At 46.2% G+C, this 14,899-nt stretch overlaps 1 protein-coding gene across 2 annotated transcripts; it reads right to left on the bottom strand.

The window, feature by feature from the left end:
* Nucleotides 1–1,341: 1,341 nt before the first annotated feature.
* On the bottom strand, nucleotides 1,342–13,990 carry GPR161 (G protein-coupled receptor 161). 2 transcript variants are annotated; one of them, XM_053304905.1, is made up of 6 exons: nucleotides 13,826–13,990; nucleotides 9,701–10,112; nucleotides 7,211–7,935; nucleotides 6,165–6,269; nucleotides 3,606–3,725; nucleotides 1,342–2,334 (listed from the first exon to the last, which is right to left on the bottom strand). In XM_053304905.1, the coding sequence occupies exons 2-6, from the start codon at nucleotides 10,060–10,062 to the stop codon at nucleotides 2,087–2,089; spliced, it is 1,560 nt and encodes a 519-aa protein (XP_053160880.1). In that variant the 5' UTR covers nucleotides 10,063–10,112; nucleotides 13,826–13,990; the 3' UTR covers nucleotides 1,342–2,086. The 2 variants fall into 2 exon arrangements, with proteins under 2 accessions (XP_053160880.1, XP_053160881.1); XM_053304906.1 differs by lacking the exon at nucleotides 1,342–2,334 and having other exon boundaries at nucleotides 3,674–3,765.
* Between the last annotated feature and the right edge of the window lie 909 nt (nucleotides 13,991–14,899).

The raw sequence follows: 14,899 nt of genomic DNA, 5'->3' as shown, positions 1-14,899 counted from the left end.
CATTCGCTCCCCAGTCTCCATCACAGTTTTTAGAAAGCAAGAAACATCTTGGCAGTTTACCCAGGCTTTTAAATGAGTGTTTTGTTTGCTGCTGCTTGTATCTTATGGTTATATTGTACATGTTTTCAAAACTTTTAATTAGATTTGTATTTTTATATTCCATTTTAATTCTTATTCTGTAGTTTCTATGGTTTTATATTGTTTTTAAATGTTTTGTAAACCACCTTAAGATTATTTTAATGAAAGGCGGTATAAAATTTTAACAATAACAGCACATAAATGATATAAATGGGTATGATTTCTATTTTGGTAGATGAGATAGAGCAAGAGTGTTTAAGGCACAACATCTAAGCATAAAGTGGCTTCACTACTCAGGCTGCCTTCACTGGTATACAGCTTCTTTACTGCAGCTTGTGAAGCCAACACAACTTGTGCCAACACAACATTTTGAGAATGGGACTCACCATTTACTTGTGTTTGCCAAAGCTTGATTACAGTGATAAGTAGAATCCGACATTGCAAATTGCCCAGTTGTTTAGGTAGAATCAAAATTTCTCCCTATGGACTCCCAAGGAAGAAACACCTCTGAACATTATGGAGAGAAGCTGTCAAGTGCATTCCCATAAATGTAATACAAAGAATGAGTAAATATTTGACTGTGTATGAATGGCTCAAGGTCACAGAGAGAAGTGGTATCATGGAGGTTCATATGACACATCTTTATGAATTCCAGGCTCATACTTCAAACTCCCAGTTTATTCTATTATTTAGCTGTGGGTCAAAAAACCTAATTAAATCATAGGTATTTAAATAGTTCAAATGTTGGCATTAGTTCAGCCCAAATGCATGGTGCTCCTCAGTATTCATCAAAGCAAGAATATGTCCCGATGTGTGCATTTAACCAAGCTGAAACCTTCTGCATTATTTGTCTTTCCAACTGGGCAAAGAATGAATCCTTGATTGGCTTGTGCACGAAATTGCTTTGGCACCAGCGGGGGTGGTCCTTTAAGGGCGGGGGAGGGTGCAATCACCTCGCCCGCCGCATTTCCCCCACCGGCGCTCTATTATTTATAAGCCCGTCGGGGCGGCAGCATTCCTCCCTGCCGCCCTGTTGTCATTGGCCGGAAGTAGCAAGCACGCGTGTGCCCGTTGCGTGCGCACCCATCCGCCATGCACGCGACGGGCGCACGCACGCTTGCTACTTCCAGCCAATGACGACAACGAGACGGCAGGGAGGAACACTGCCGCCCCGAGGGGCTTATAAATAACGGAGCGCCGGCGGGGGAAATGCGGCGGGCGGGGTGAGTGCACCCTCCCCCACCCTTAAAGGACTAGCCCCGCCGTTGCCAAAGCGCCAAAACGGCCCCCGGAGCTGAAACGTTTCAGAGGCCTTCATAATGGCCTCCGAAACGTTTCGGGCACAAGCCTAATCCTTGATCCTATCTAGGCTGATCAAAGGGGGCAGGGGTGGGGTGGGTGGGAGATGAGCAATTTCCTTTCCAGTATGATATACCAGCCATCGCCCATTACTTTACACTAGATTTATTGGACTGAACCCACTGCTGTACACAAGATTTATTAGACCACATCTGGTCTATTAAGGCAACTGTTGTGTTTCATTGTATCTTTCGCTAGAAGCACTTGTAACAGCTATCAAAGTGGGTGGGGGGAGAAAGGAGCTACAGTATCTTAATTTATGTCAGTGCCTAGAGCAAAGAGGAAACAGGCAGGAAGGGGACCCTGCATGGCATTCTGTGCCACTCCATATAGGAAAACACTGTGTAGTCATCATTCAAGTTGTCAGCACCCCCCTCCAATTCTGCTCCTAGTTTTCCCAGTTTCTGGAATCAGTTTGCTTTCCTTGCTGAGCAGCCATTTATTGGCCTGTAGTGGCCTTAACCCTACCCTGCAGGGGTGCGGTTATATTTTACATATGCATGCAAATTCTAATACTGAAGATATATCTTCTGGTATTTTCAGAAGTCCTTTCCTAAAGCAGTGGAGGCTGCTTTTCAGAGTCTTTTGTTTTCATTTTTAAAAACAACAGTTCAACCTTAGTGGTTTTGTCTTTTTGCTTGGACCAATTTTAAGTGTTCCCTTCCTCGATACTCTGTAGCTGTAGTCTTTGGCCCACATGGCTCCTTCCACCACGCCGTGCACATGCATTGCTGCCCGCCACTGTCCGTATTGGAAACAGAGAGCCAGGTAAGGCATCTCCTCCAAACAAGGTCATCTTCACATCGGCTTCAATAGCTTTGGCCAAACTGGATGCATAACTCTCTAGAGATTTATGAACTTCAGCTTTGACCTGAAGAACAGAATTCTTTGCAGCTTCTGAAGAGAGAAAAAACAAAGATTAATATAATACAATGTAGGAGCATATACTGTATGCATGCGCAATTGTTTGGAAGTGAATCCATACGGCTGATGGATTTCGATCACACTGTATATATATAGACAACTGCAAAGGATTAGGACTTCAAGAAGTACAGATCTGTATCACCATGGTTTTCAGGATTCTACATGGAATACCTCTAAAGCTAATAAGATGGGGAGCTGCTGAGGCAAGCATTCATGTGCAAATTTAGCTTGGCAGTGACATTTATCCATATAGGTTTGAACTAAAGTTTGTGGGTTGTAGCTACCATCAAAATTTCTCTATATAGGACCAAAAACAGGCCCTAAAGGGAACAGAAGTGTGGCTTTAAGAAGAAGAAAAACACATTGGTAAAATAATATTTTTATTAAATCCTATTTCACTGTCTTCTGTCCCTTTATCCCTGACCCTTCTCTCAAACTGACTCTTAGCCTGACCTAATGTGGCCTACCCTTAGAGGTGGTTCAGAAATGACTCTCAATTCCCTCCCCTTCAACACTTGAAGCAGTGTTTCTCAAAGTTGTCCCCTTTTATTTTGTTGTCTTCTGCATTCTAATTCTGTGCTAAAAATCTATACCTCCTCTAAGAGATTCCCGCCATTCCCAAACCCAGTGGCTAATAATGAAATCTGTGAGGTCATTCAAACAATCAAAAACTGTTCTGCCCGGGTTTGGGAGCTGTGTGTGCTCCCAGTTTTCGGTTGTGTTGAAGCAAGGTAGGAGGAAAGCCTGGGTAGAAGCGATTGTGTGGAAGCAAGGTAGGAAGAAAAGCTATCCAGGTTTTCCTCTTACCTTGCTTCCACAGAATCATTTCTACCCAGAATTTTCCTCTTACCTTGCTTCCACACAACCAAACATTGGGAGCACACACAGTTCCCAAACCTGGGCAGAACACAGTTTTTGATTGTGTGAAGGACCACCTCCGAATGTGTCAGGTGTTTAGGCATGCAGCAGCATGTATCACGAGAGTCCCATTTTCCTCCTGCACACACCCTGTTGCAAAGAGGGCTAAGAGTCTAGAGCGTTCCCTGCACTCCAGAAGCACTCAGTAAACTGGAAACATGTCACAGAGGAGTCTTGCGCAGGAGGATGTGGGGGGAGTTAATATTTTAAGCACTAAATTAAAATAAGCAGCAAAACTAGAATGAAGGGCATGGACTGAATGTTTAGTGCAAGCAGTTGCCTCCATGTGCAACAGCTCGGAGTGGAAATGCCCAGCCTTAACACACCTTTAGTTTGTTCCACTTCATCTTCAAACGTCACAGAACTCCTCCTTCGATGAGGATAAATGGAGTGTGGGTGATGAACCCCATCAGAACTATAGTCTTCGAGCAGCATGACATCTGTTCCTAAAAGGAGAGTACGGCTTACAGATGGAAGCACTGGCATCTGCAGGTAGAGTTGAGAGAGGCCCCGCTCAAACCCTGGAGAACTGCTATCAGTCTGTGTAGACCAGGGCTGCTCAACTTCGGCCCTCCTGCAGATGTTGGCCTACAACTCCCATAACCCTTGGCTTTTGGCCACTGTGGCTGGGGATTATAGAAGTAGTAGTCCAAAAACAGCGGGGGGGAGGCGCAAGGTTGAGCAGGCCTGGTGTAGACAATACTGAGCTGGGAAGATGTAGGGACTGACTCAGTAGAGGGCTGCTTCAAATAGAGGGGATGGGGCTGTAGCGTTGTGGCTGAGCACCTGCTCTGCCCGCAGAAGGTCCCCGGTTCAATCTCTGGCATCTCCAAAGAGGACTGGAAAGACATCCTGTCTGCAGCCTTGGGGAGCTGCTACCAGTCAGAGTAGACAATACCAAACTAAATGGATGTGGGTCTGACTCAGTATGGCAGCTACTTACAGTAAGTATGCATTTCTGTTCTTGGTATGTGGTAGAATTTTCATCGGTTTTAGATCTTTTTTAAAAAGGGTTTTTTAGGAATTAAAACCATGTTTCTCCCATAATGAGGTTGGAAGATAATACACATAATGAGGGAAGCATGGTTTTTGAAACTTTGTATTTGAAGCCAAGGGGAATTTGTCAAGAGGTACTTCGACCATGCCATTGCCCACCTTTTTCTCCAGTGCAAATGCCCCCCCCCCATACTGCATTTCCTGTGGCCATGCTCTGAAACGGAAGGAAGCCTAGCAGTGGGGGTGGGGGGGAAGGACCTGGGGCGGCATTTGCAGAGGTGAATTGGTGAGTATGATAAAGGTGAGGCACCTCCTGAGTCCTGTCCCCTGCCGATCCTACTCTGAGGCTATCCCACACTCCCCCTCCATTTGCAGTAACCAGACGTGTTTAGGAAACATATTCACCAATGTAAAATGTAGTTCTGCTTTTAAGCAGTAACTCACAGGCTGCGTGTAAGTGGACAGTATGCATTTTTACTTGAAATAAGTCCTGCTTCATTTAACAAAACTATCTTCCAAGCTATATGCACAAGATTGCACCCCTAGTTGTAGTTTAATGATATCCATGTCATACAGTGAGATTACAACTAAAATCCTCCTAAGCATACTTACTGGGGTGTAAGGAGGGATATGCACAAAGTGTTTTGTGCACATCCGGGTGCGGGGGGGGAGGGGCAGTAGTAAGCGGGCGCTTTAAAGACAGGAAGGCAAGTCTTACCTCCCCCTCCTCCGTCACAGCACTGTGGGTATTAAACTCCGTGCCGCGCGGCTGCAGTGCTGCTCCAGCAGCCTGCAGGTGGCATTGGCACGTAAATGGTGTCTGCGCATGCACGGATGCCATTTGTGTGGTCAGCAACGCCATGCTGATCATGCAAATGGCATCAGTGCATGCACAGATGCCATTTACTTGCCAACATGGGCTGCTGGGAGCAGCACTACAGCTGCGCCTCATGGAGTTTAATGCCGACAGCACTGAGGTGGAGGGCAGTTAAGACATGCCTTCCTCCCTTTAAAGAACCTATTTGCTACCTGCCAAAACAATTAGGCTGGGGCGGCTTGAAGCATTTCAGCACCTCAAATTAGAGGCACTTCTGCTCCTCCTCTTCCATCCTGTTGCTTCCATCCCCCTCACCCCTATTGGTCATGGCTACAGCATTGCTGGTGTCTATTGACCAAGCTGCAGCCCCCTATCCCCAGAGACCTCCTCACCCGAGCCCCGCTCCTGCTCCTCCCCACAGGAGCAGCAGCAGTAGTGGATGAGCGGGCTCTTCCTCGCTTCTCCCACCACCATGGCCACTCGTTCCCCTCAGGCCGCTGAAAGGCCCAGGCCCATCCCTTGCCTGACGGCCTCCATCTGTCAATGGCCTTGGTAGCCCCAAAATCAGCAGTGGTTGACTGGGCCCTTCCTTGCTGCCAATGGGCGCCACCATGGCTGCTTGTTCCCCTCAGACCACTGACAAGCTCAGGCCTGTCCCTTGCCCTTCCTTCTTTCTCTCTTCTCCTCCCTTCTTTTATCTCTCTCTCTTTCCCTTCCTGAGTTAACAGATCTTGTTCATCTTGTTTCCTCAACTGATTCACACAACGGCAGCCTCCTTCTCCTGAAGTGGCTCTTTCCTCCCTCACGACCCCTCTCTTCACAGACCCCTGCCCACTATCCTTTTATAGAGAGAGATATAGGTTCCGCTCCTCTACAACCAAGAACATCTTCCGACCAGTAACAGTTGCATTCCAACTGACCTTAACTATCACAGGCTCCTCCTCCCTATCTGCATATGGAATCTCCACTGCCCAATCACCATGGTGCTTCTGTTCACAAACTCTCATGAGAGCTGCCACGCACAGGATTAGCCATGGGTATGCTTTAGATAATTATATATAGAGACAGTTACCTGAATCCTGAGAGCAGCTGAAACCTGTATCTCCTGTGCTGCTACTGTTTCCTAAAGGCCGGTCGCCTGCCATGAGAGCAGTGAGGTGTGGAGATAGTCCCAAGTCTGCAAAAGAGTTTTTCCAAATTACACCTTGGAGAGCTGACTGGAAACAGAACAAAAGCAGCTGCAAAACTCCTCAGTGTTTACTTTCTAACCAGTTGGCTTAGTCAACAGGGGACCTTTGGCATCTTTACTGGAAACAGATGGAAGTATTACTACAAGTGTGTTCACATAATTCAGAGTTAAACTTTTCAGAGCAGAGATACTTTCTGCACAGGAGAAATCACAGGAAGGAAAATGCTTTCTCTTCCCTTTAGTTGTGCACTGGAATGTGCATAACTTCTCATAAACATCAATAGTGTTTGAACAATGTTTTGAAAATACCATGTTTGTGCACCTGCTTATTTTCATTATAACCTTGAAAGAATTTTTTAGCCTTTTTTCCTTGAGGAAAATAAGCTTATGAAATCACCCAGCTTTGTCTGTGTGTGTCCCCCTATCAACCTTTCAGTGTTGATAAATCTGAACCAAATTTGGTACAGTTGTAGGGGCACCTAGGGATGCTTCAATGGTGTAGTTTGTAATGATTTCAGCCATGCAGATTCAAGGTAGCAGACGGTTCAGATGTTGATAAATCTGAACCAAATTTGGTACAGTTGTAGGGGCACCTAGGGATGCTTCAATGGTGTAGTTTGTAATGATTTCAGCCATGCAGATTCAAGGTAGCAGACACATGAACGTTTGACGTGCAAGTGGGCTAACTTGTGGACTGTCTAACCAATTTGAACAAAATTTGGTACAGTTGTTGTGAGTGACACATAGGGACACCTCAATGGTATAGTTTGTGATGATGTCATCCACCCAATTCAAGATGGTAGATGCATGAACTTTTGAGCCGGAAGTGGGCTAACTTGTGAAAATTGTATCAATTAAGATTATAGTGAAAGGAAAGTAGCAGATTAGTTCTTACCAGAACTTCTTGTTTAAAAGATATGCTTTGTTACCTGTGATCCTATTAGAAATACTAAATAATCTGGATGTCCTCTGACGTTGAACAAACGACTCTCTGTAGTACCTGTCTCCGAAGCACATTCCCAGCAATTCCTTGCGTACCGTTTTATTCCAGAGTCCATAAATCAAAGGGTGGCAAATAGCGCTAGTAAAAGATAGCCATGTTGCTAGTGTCTCCAAAGCAGGGGAAATGCTGTTTTTCCCCCAAAGTGCCTCGGATGTAATCACCACCATGTAAGGTCCCCATGTGATGACAAAAGCACCAATCACAACTAAGATAGTTATCAAAGCTTTGCACTGGTTGGCAGAATAAACAACCCCTTGGAAAGCATTTCTTCGACTACCGGAAGAGGAAGTAGAAGTACTAGAGTTCTTTCTCCCATTCCTTTGAGTATCTTCCTCTGCAATGACCACACTCCCACAGTGAATCTTCCGCGCTTTAATCCTAGCCACGCGGAATATGAATCCATAGCAAATCATCATGACTAAGAAGGGCAGCAAGGCACACCAAATCTGCCAGAAAGCAGTGTAACCGGCCTCCTTATGCCATGCAGCTACACACATCCACTTAAACTGATCAAACTCTAAGGAAGACCAGCCAAAGAGGGGAGGAAGACATCCAATAAGCGAATGGAGCCACACGTACACAATGGCAACAACTGCTCTGTTGCCTGTAATCTTCATGGGATAAACCATTGGGTATAGGACAGCATAGTACCTGGAAAATATAAAAAGAGGATTCAGCAATAGCATATGTCTGCAGTTAGTAGGCAAATGAGGTCATCTATTGAAATCTAGCTCTGTTTGTGGTTATTTGAAATCTCCTCTGGCAGTCAGCAAACTGGATGACTTCAAAGGAGGGATCCTACAAAATATTACCTCTTTTAACATTACCTCTGTGCTGACCTTGGCACAGTACTGCACTTTTCTCAGTGCTGGGTGGGCCCTTTAAAAGAGATTGTACAGCTTGGAGATGAAAGGTAGGGAACCGTTGAGGCTAAAGGAGCATTTGAAACCTTGTATAAGTCTGTTGTTGTTCATTACCTATGCTGGAGTATCAGCTGATTCTCATGATACTACATACATGTGCACAGCATAAGAATTTGTAGCTGTGGCCATTCGTATAGTATCAAAGAGGAGGCATTTTGTGATGCAGGAGGGCGTACTGGCTGAAATGTAATCTCCCACAAGAGTTTGCTTCGTTCAGGACAATAGAAACATTTCTTTCTTTGCTCTTTTCATGGCATCCCTCATTTGTCAGTCTTGCCAATTCTATTTTGTCTCTCCCTCTCTGCTGACCCATTACTTGGTTATGGAAAGTGCAGTGGCATAGCCACCATCAGAGATGGAGGGACAAATTTCCCTGCGCTGCAGGGGTCTTGGGGCCACAGAGGCCCCCTCAGCCAGTGCATCCCCTGCTGCTGAGGTTGTGCTGGGCGTGCTACCACAGGCCAGGCACAGCCCTTCCACCTACATCAGCATGCCAATGCAGGAGCCAGGAAGCATTGCTGGTGCCAGGCACGGACATATGGCCTGTCTAGCCAGCAAGCACTTTCTTTGCTGGTCTGGCTGGGTGCTTTTTCCCTCTCCCTTGCCATGAAATATGTTGTATGAATAATAAACTTTGCTGAATTGCATCTGGTAAATTTGGTACCTTATTCTGGGAAGCCGCATACAGGAAGTGTCTGTCTGACTATTTGTATATTAACAATTAATTTTTCCTCTGATTCCCAGTTTGAGGACATGGCTTTACTTTATGGACAGGTTCACACAAGCGTTGGCCAGTCCAGAAGCGAGGAACATGTAAGCAAAATGTCAAGAAGCAAGAGTGTATGCTTCCATTGAGTGTAATTTCTGTAAGTGCCTGAGTCCAGTTCCCGAGATTCTCCATCCAACATTCTCCTAACTTTCATCCCTGAGATCTGGGATTCAGGCAGAAAATCCTGAGTGTATGTCAAGAATCCAGCATGGGAACTGGACTTGAGTAGATTCAGAAGCCGCACCGTCCATGAGCGCACACTTTCACATCCCAACCTTTTACTGACATGTTCCCCACTTCCAGGTTGACCGACGGTCATGTGAACCTGCCCTGTGATTTGAAACAGTCTGTTTCTATGGCTCTGCGCCCTTAAATTTTGGTATAATCCAACTTTTTGCTGCTCTCCCCCATCAGCCCATAATTAATTAATTAATTAATTAATTTGATTTCTATACCGCCCTTCCAAAAATGGCTCAGGGCGGTTCACACAGAGAAATAACAAATAAATAAGATAAACAAAATGGATACCTGTCCCCAAAGGGCTCACAGTGTAAAAAGAAACATAAGATAGACACCAGCAACAGTCACTGGAGGTACCGTGCTGGGGGTGGATAGGGCCAGTTACTCTCCTCCTGCTCAATAAAGAGAACCACCACATTAAAAAGGTGCCTCTTTGCCAAGTTAGCAGGGGTGCTGGGCGTGGCATAATGAAAGAATAGCATACCGGTCTATAGCAATGAGTCCAAGGGTGAGCATGCTGGCAGAGCTGATGAGCATATAGAGCAGGGCGGAGAAGTTGCACCAAACGACTCCGAAGATCCATTCCCGCCTAATGGAACTGGTCACAACGAAAGGAAGCACCAACACAGAAAGAAGGAAGTTGGACAGAGTCAAGCTGAAAACAAACTTGTTGCTCAATGTGAGGAGGTACGACTTCTTGTAAAGGGTGAGGACAATCACCAGGTTTCCAAAACAGATGAAAATAGCAATGACAATAATTGCAATGGACTCCGTCACTCGGCCTGCCCCGTCTTCCAGCAGCGTAAGGTTCCTCAAGCCCGTTTCATGACTGAGGGAGGAGTTCATGCTTATCGTCAGAGCGTGCTGTGGGGGAGCAGCCAGGACATGCTGATCATCTGAAAAAGAGAACAGCCCCCCACCCCGCCACAGTTAACATACATAGACAGAGGCCTTTTGTACCAATACATATGAAGACTCTTGATATGCACAGATAATTCTGCACGCGCAGGGTCTATTCTCTGCTGTAAGTTGAGAAATGTTGCTGTAAGTTGAGAAATGACATATAAAGCATTCCTTGACACAGAAGGAAAAAAGTCCGTTCCTATGCACATGAAGTTTTGTTTTATTTCTGCACTATAGCACTGTAGAGCAGTGATCTTCACTATTGGGGGGGGGGCATTTTGACAAAAACCCCTCAATGTGAGAGCCATTTCCCACTGTGCTAACCTTGGCACAGTACTGCACTTTTCTCAGTGCTGGGTGGGCCCTTTAAAAAAGATGGCGCCCTCTCAAGAGCTCTAGGAGGAAAGCACTGGGAAGGGTTACCCTTCCCAGCACACTGTGCACACCTTCCAAGATGGTGCATCTTGGAGGGCTCCGTGTCCCTTAAAGGAGCCCCCCCCCATCAGCACTGGGAAAAGTTCAGCATTGCACAGTGAGAATTGTCTACACATGATGCCAGGGGGACTGTGCAGAGTAGTTAGCCTTGGTCAAGGCTTCACACAGGCCCGCCCAATAAACAATTAGTCAGGGTGCCACATGCTGATGGGAACCTCCACTGGCCCCAAGCCTTACAATGACGAACAGTGCTGTAAAGCTTTGGGCAGGATCCAAATTAATTTCAATGGGACCACTGCAATTGAAACAAAGCTGACAAATCGGCCCTTACAGGAAGTAATAGAGCAACTATTACTTGTCCAGCATCCTGAAACAGGATGCTGGACTAGATAGGCCTTGGGCATTATCTAGCAGGGCTATTCTTAACTCTTACACCAGGGGAGTAGCAGTAAGAGAGAGGGCATCCCCTCAGCACTTGCCTGTGGGCTTCCCAGAGGCATCTGGTGGGCCACTGTGAGACAGAATGCTGGACTAGATAGGCCTTGGGCCTGAGCCAACAGGACTGTCCTTATGCTCTTACCATTCATACTGGTGTAAGACCCATCTTTTGGTAAGACCCAGAGCCTTTGGATGGGGCAGTCTAGAAATGTAATAAATAAATAAATGTACCATGTTTACCCCCCTTCTGCAGGACGAAGTATATTGGCCTCTGCCATTGGCCAAAGTGCCCCTAGGAAGTCACACCTACTGTCTTTCAGGAGGAATATTTCAGCAACCAGGAAATCAGTCTGGTCCCTGCCATTGGCCAGAGAAGGAGCAGCTGAATGGGACTTATCCCCCCTCCTGATACAAAAGCCATTTGTGATGGTGCTGTGGAAGCTTTTTGGAGATTGCTCCCAGGTTGTCAAACTCTCTTTCAGATGAGATTTGCATGGCTCCCTCACTCCCAGGATTTTGGATGAGATTGACTACTGCCCTTTTAATTCAGGCCTAAGGGCCATGATTTGCTGCTCTCTTATTTCCTCTTAGCTGGGTTGTAGCTTGCTTGGTTATGAAGTTTCTTCTTGGCTTGAGTATGTGGGCAAAAGTGAGGCTGCAACAAGCTAAAGAGTTTATTGTATAGGGACCGTTCATATATCTTAAGTTATTATTATAAGATCTCTCTTACTGCTAGCTGTTGTATCTCTTAAACTGGCTGTTGCACAAATAATTTTTTATTTTCTCTTATATAAACAAAATCTGTTATTTGGTTTTTAACAATAATTAACAATTTAAGCCTAAGTAGTTGTACAAGTGTACAAGCAGACAAGTGATATTAAGATCTCCCTGTTCCAGTTATTTAAACTGGAAACAGGAATTTCACAATCTACAGCACAATGGGTGTAGCATACTCCAGAAGTAAGTTTTTGAAGGGCTGCATTGCAGGGCAGTGTCAACCCTTGATAATTTGAGATCAAAGCTGGAGACAGATAGTTAATCAAACTCATCCAAATATGTTTAGACATTTACAGAGGACCAGCCAAAATCTGGTGAGGTTTTCTGCTTCCTCCCTCCCCAAAATACACAATGCTTTGAGGAAGATGCACAAGGGTCAATTAATGTGAGGTATGATCCAGCTATGCTGCCTTATTGTGGCGGTGCAGGGGGTGTTCCTGGGAGGGATGAGCCAAGTACGCTGGGAGGTATACTCCCAGTAGGGTCACGCAAAGCACGAAGGTCATCCCAGTTGCCCAGTTAAAGCAAGCAGGCATCTATATTGGGCAGCAGCGATATAGGAAGGTGCTGGAGGTGGACTATCACTTCAGTGACAACGACAAAGGCATCATTTCATACTGTGCGGGAGAAGGCAATGGTAAACCACTCCTGTATTTTATCAAGAAAACCACATGGATAGACAAAATTAAATGAAAAGAGCCAGCGTGGTGTAGTGGTTAGAGTGCTGGACTAGGACCGGGGAGACCGGAGCAAATCCCCATTCAGCCATGAAACTAGCTGGATGACTCTGGGCCAGTCACTTCTCTCTCAGCCTAAGCTACTTCACAGGGTTGTTGTGAAAGAGAAACTCAAGTATGTAGTACACCACTCTGGACTCCTTGGAGGAAGAGTGGGATAAAAATGTAATAGTAATAATAATAATAATAGTTGATGTAGTGCCGGATGACGACAGCAATGAATGCACCACTGCGAGACCTTAAAGGTCAAGTTGAAGACGGATCATCCTGGAGAGAATCTATGTGGTCACTAAAACTTGACACCAACTTGATGGCATGTAATCAATCAATCAATCAGTGATCCAGCTAGATCGCTTAAAATCAGACTTCAACTGGAGCAAACAAAGCACATGTTTAAATACCTTTAAACCAGCAGGATTTATAGTACCTGACTAGATCACTTTCTAGATTTTCTGCAAGGACACAAACATGAACTCTGATCTTTTCATTGGAATAATTAATCTAGAATAAATTGCACAGTTCTGTGTGAACACCACTAATTCCCACTCCCCTGTGACTGGGGTCAGCAATGCAGAGAAGCGGTACAGCTGTCAATCATCCTATTGGGTCTGAGTTTGTGATGTGAAGGGGGCTAGACAGGGAGTATTAACGAGGCCTAGAGCTGCATACATCAAAGGATGGCTTCAGACACCTCGTCTCTCCTTTTCATTTGCCTTGGTTTTTGCAATGGGATATTGTTCAGAGCAAGTGTAAGAGCCGGATTGCAGTCTCTCTGCTGGAATCTTTGCCCAAGACCTTGTCACTGGGTCACAGTGGCCCAATCTGAGAAGAGGTTGCCAGTTGCAACGAGTTCCCCTCTTTGGATACTCCAGACACCACCCTGGAAGAAGCGGGGAGTAAAGCGCCTGATCGGCGGAGTTTAAAAAGCCTTCGATTTTCCCGGCTCTCGGGGCTTGCTCGATTTTCCCGGCTCGCCTCCTCGACGCAAGGCGTCTTTCCAGCTTTCTCTCCAGCTGCTACCTGCAGAGGCGTGGTACGTGCCTCGCGTCTCCCGCTCGCGGATTCCTTCCCACCCGAAGCGCCAGCGCGGGCAGACAAAGCCAACACCACTCGACGATTAGCAGCTGCGGAGGCCCCACAAGATCCAGGAGCGGCGAGAGCCCGCCCAGCGGGGCAGGCTCTGCCAAAGAGGCAGAGAGAGACCCCGCTCGCATGCAATGGGCGCTCCGCGTTATGCTCTCCGGTGCGCAACTCCAGGGAGCACCCCGATTGCCTTCCCCGCCGCCGTCGCCGTAGGGGCTTTGGAGAGACTCACTCACCGTCCGCTCCAGCAGCTGCTTCCTTTTTGCTCGGCCGCCTCCGTTACCGATGGGGGCTGGTGGTTTCAGGTTACAGCGCCCCGGACCCCCCACAGTCGCCGCCGACAGAGTCCCAGAAAAACTACCCGGCCGGCCCCCCTTCTTCCCCTTCCATTCCCCCATCTACTCCTCCACATCCCTCCACCTCCCTCTCTCTACGCCCCCCTCCCTCCCCATTTCACTCCTCCCATTTCTCCACCCTCGCCTTTTCCATTTTCTGCTCCTTTGTCCTTTTCCAGTTTGTTCCCCTCGTTTCGTATGTCTTTACTTTTCATCTTCTGCAAACAGAACGGGGGGAAATGTTCTAAAGTGCTGTGCTCAACGTGAAGACCGCGTGGTTTACTTTTACAGTCCACTGCTTTGAGCTTTTGCTAGGCAGCAGCAGTCTAATTCACCACCGCTACTAAATAGTCGGTTTATATTATATTGCCACACACACACCAGCATTCCTGTCTTTCACACCCTGTAAAACTTTCTTGCCCTCGTCCGTTTTACATCATCTGTTCTTCCAAAAGTCTGCTGACAACAAAAAGAAATGTAGATGCAAGAGGGTAGGCAGGATTTAGATTAACACCAGGAAGGCAAACTTTTGATAGAAGAGGACTTCAAGCACAAGGTTTGCAACGAAGTTATAAAATTCAGAATCCTGTTGAAATGTGATCTATATCCACATCCATTTGGCTTCAGGTTTTGACTTCTGAGGTCTGTTCCAAAATGTGGACAATGAATTGCTCTAATTTCTTTAAAATGTCTCCAATACTTTACAGTTCTCTTAGCCGTTAGGGCTGACTTAATGAAGTTTGCACCCTTCTTTGGGAATGACTGCCAAGTTTATGGTTCTACAGGAAGGCCACATAGTTTTAGGGGGAAAACACACTAAGGGGCATAATCCTGACACTCTTGAATGGTAGACTAAACTCCCATTAATGGGAGTCCTTTCCACAGTAAGCGTCTTTTGCACTGCTGAGGCATTGGCATTCCACAATCTGTGGAAAGGCAAGGTGAGTTTAGGTACAGTTTGCTGAAGTTAGGCAG

Source organism: Hemicordylus capensis, chromosome 3, assembly GCF_027244095.1.
Source record: "Hemicordylus capensis ecotype Gifberg chromosome 3, rHemCap1.1.pri, whole genome shotgun sequence".
In the NCBI taxonomy this organism is placed as follows: Eukaryota; Metazoa; Chordata; class Lepidosauria; order Squamata; family Cordylidae; genus Hemicordylus; species Hemicordylus capensis.
Note: the sequence above shows the minus strand (reverse complement) of the source record. Positions and strands in the feature narration are given on the sequence as shown.

What these genes read in the sequence shown, in the direction of transcription:
- GPR161 (XM_053304905.1), bottom strand. Translation starts at nt 10,062, where the DNA reads ATGAACTCCTCCCTCAGTCATGAAACGGGCTTGAGGAACCTTACGCTG. An exon ending in GGACTCATTGCTATAGACCG is followed by an intron (nt 7,936 to 9,700) that starts GTATGCTATTCT and finishes TATATTTTCCAG; the next exon opens with GTACTATGCTGTCCTATACC. An exon ending in TATTTCTAATAGGATCACAG is followed by an intron (nt 6,270 to 7,210) that starts GTAACAAAGCAT and finishes ACTCTTTTGCAG; the next exon opens with ACTTGGGACTATCTCCACAC.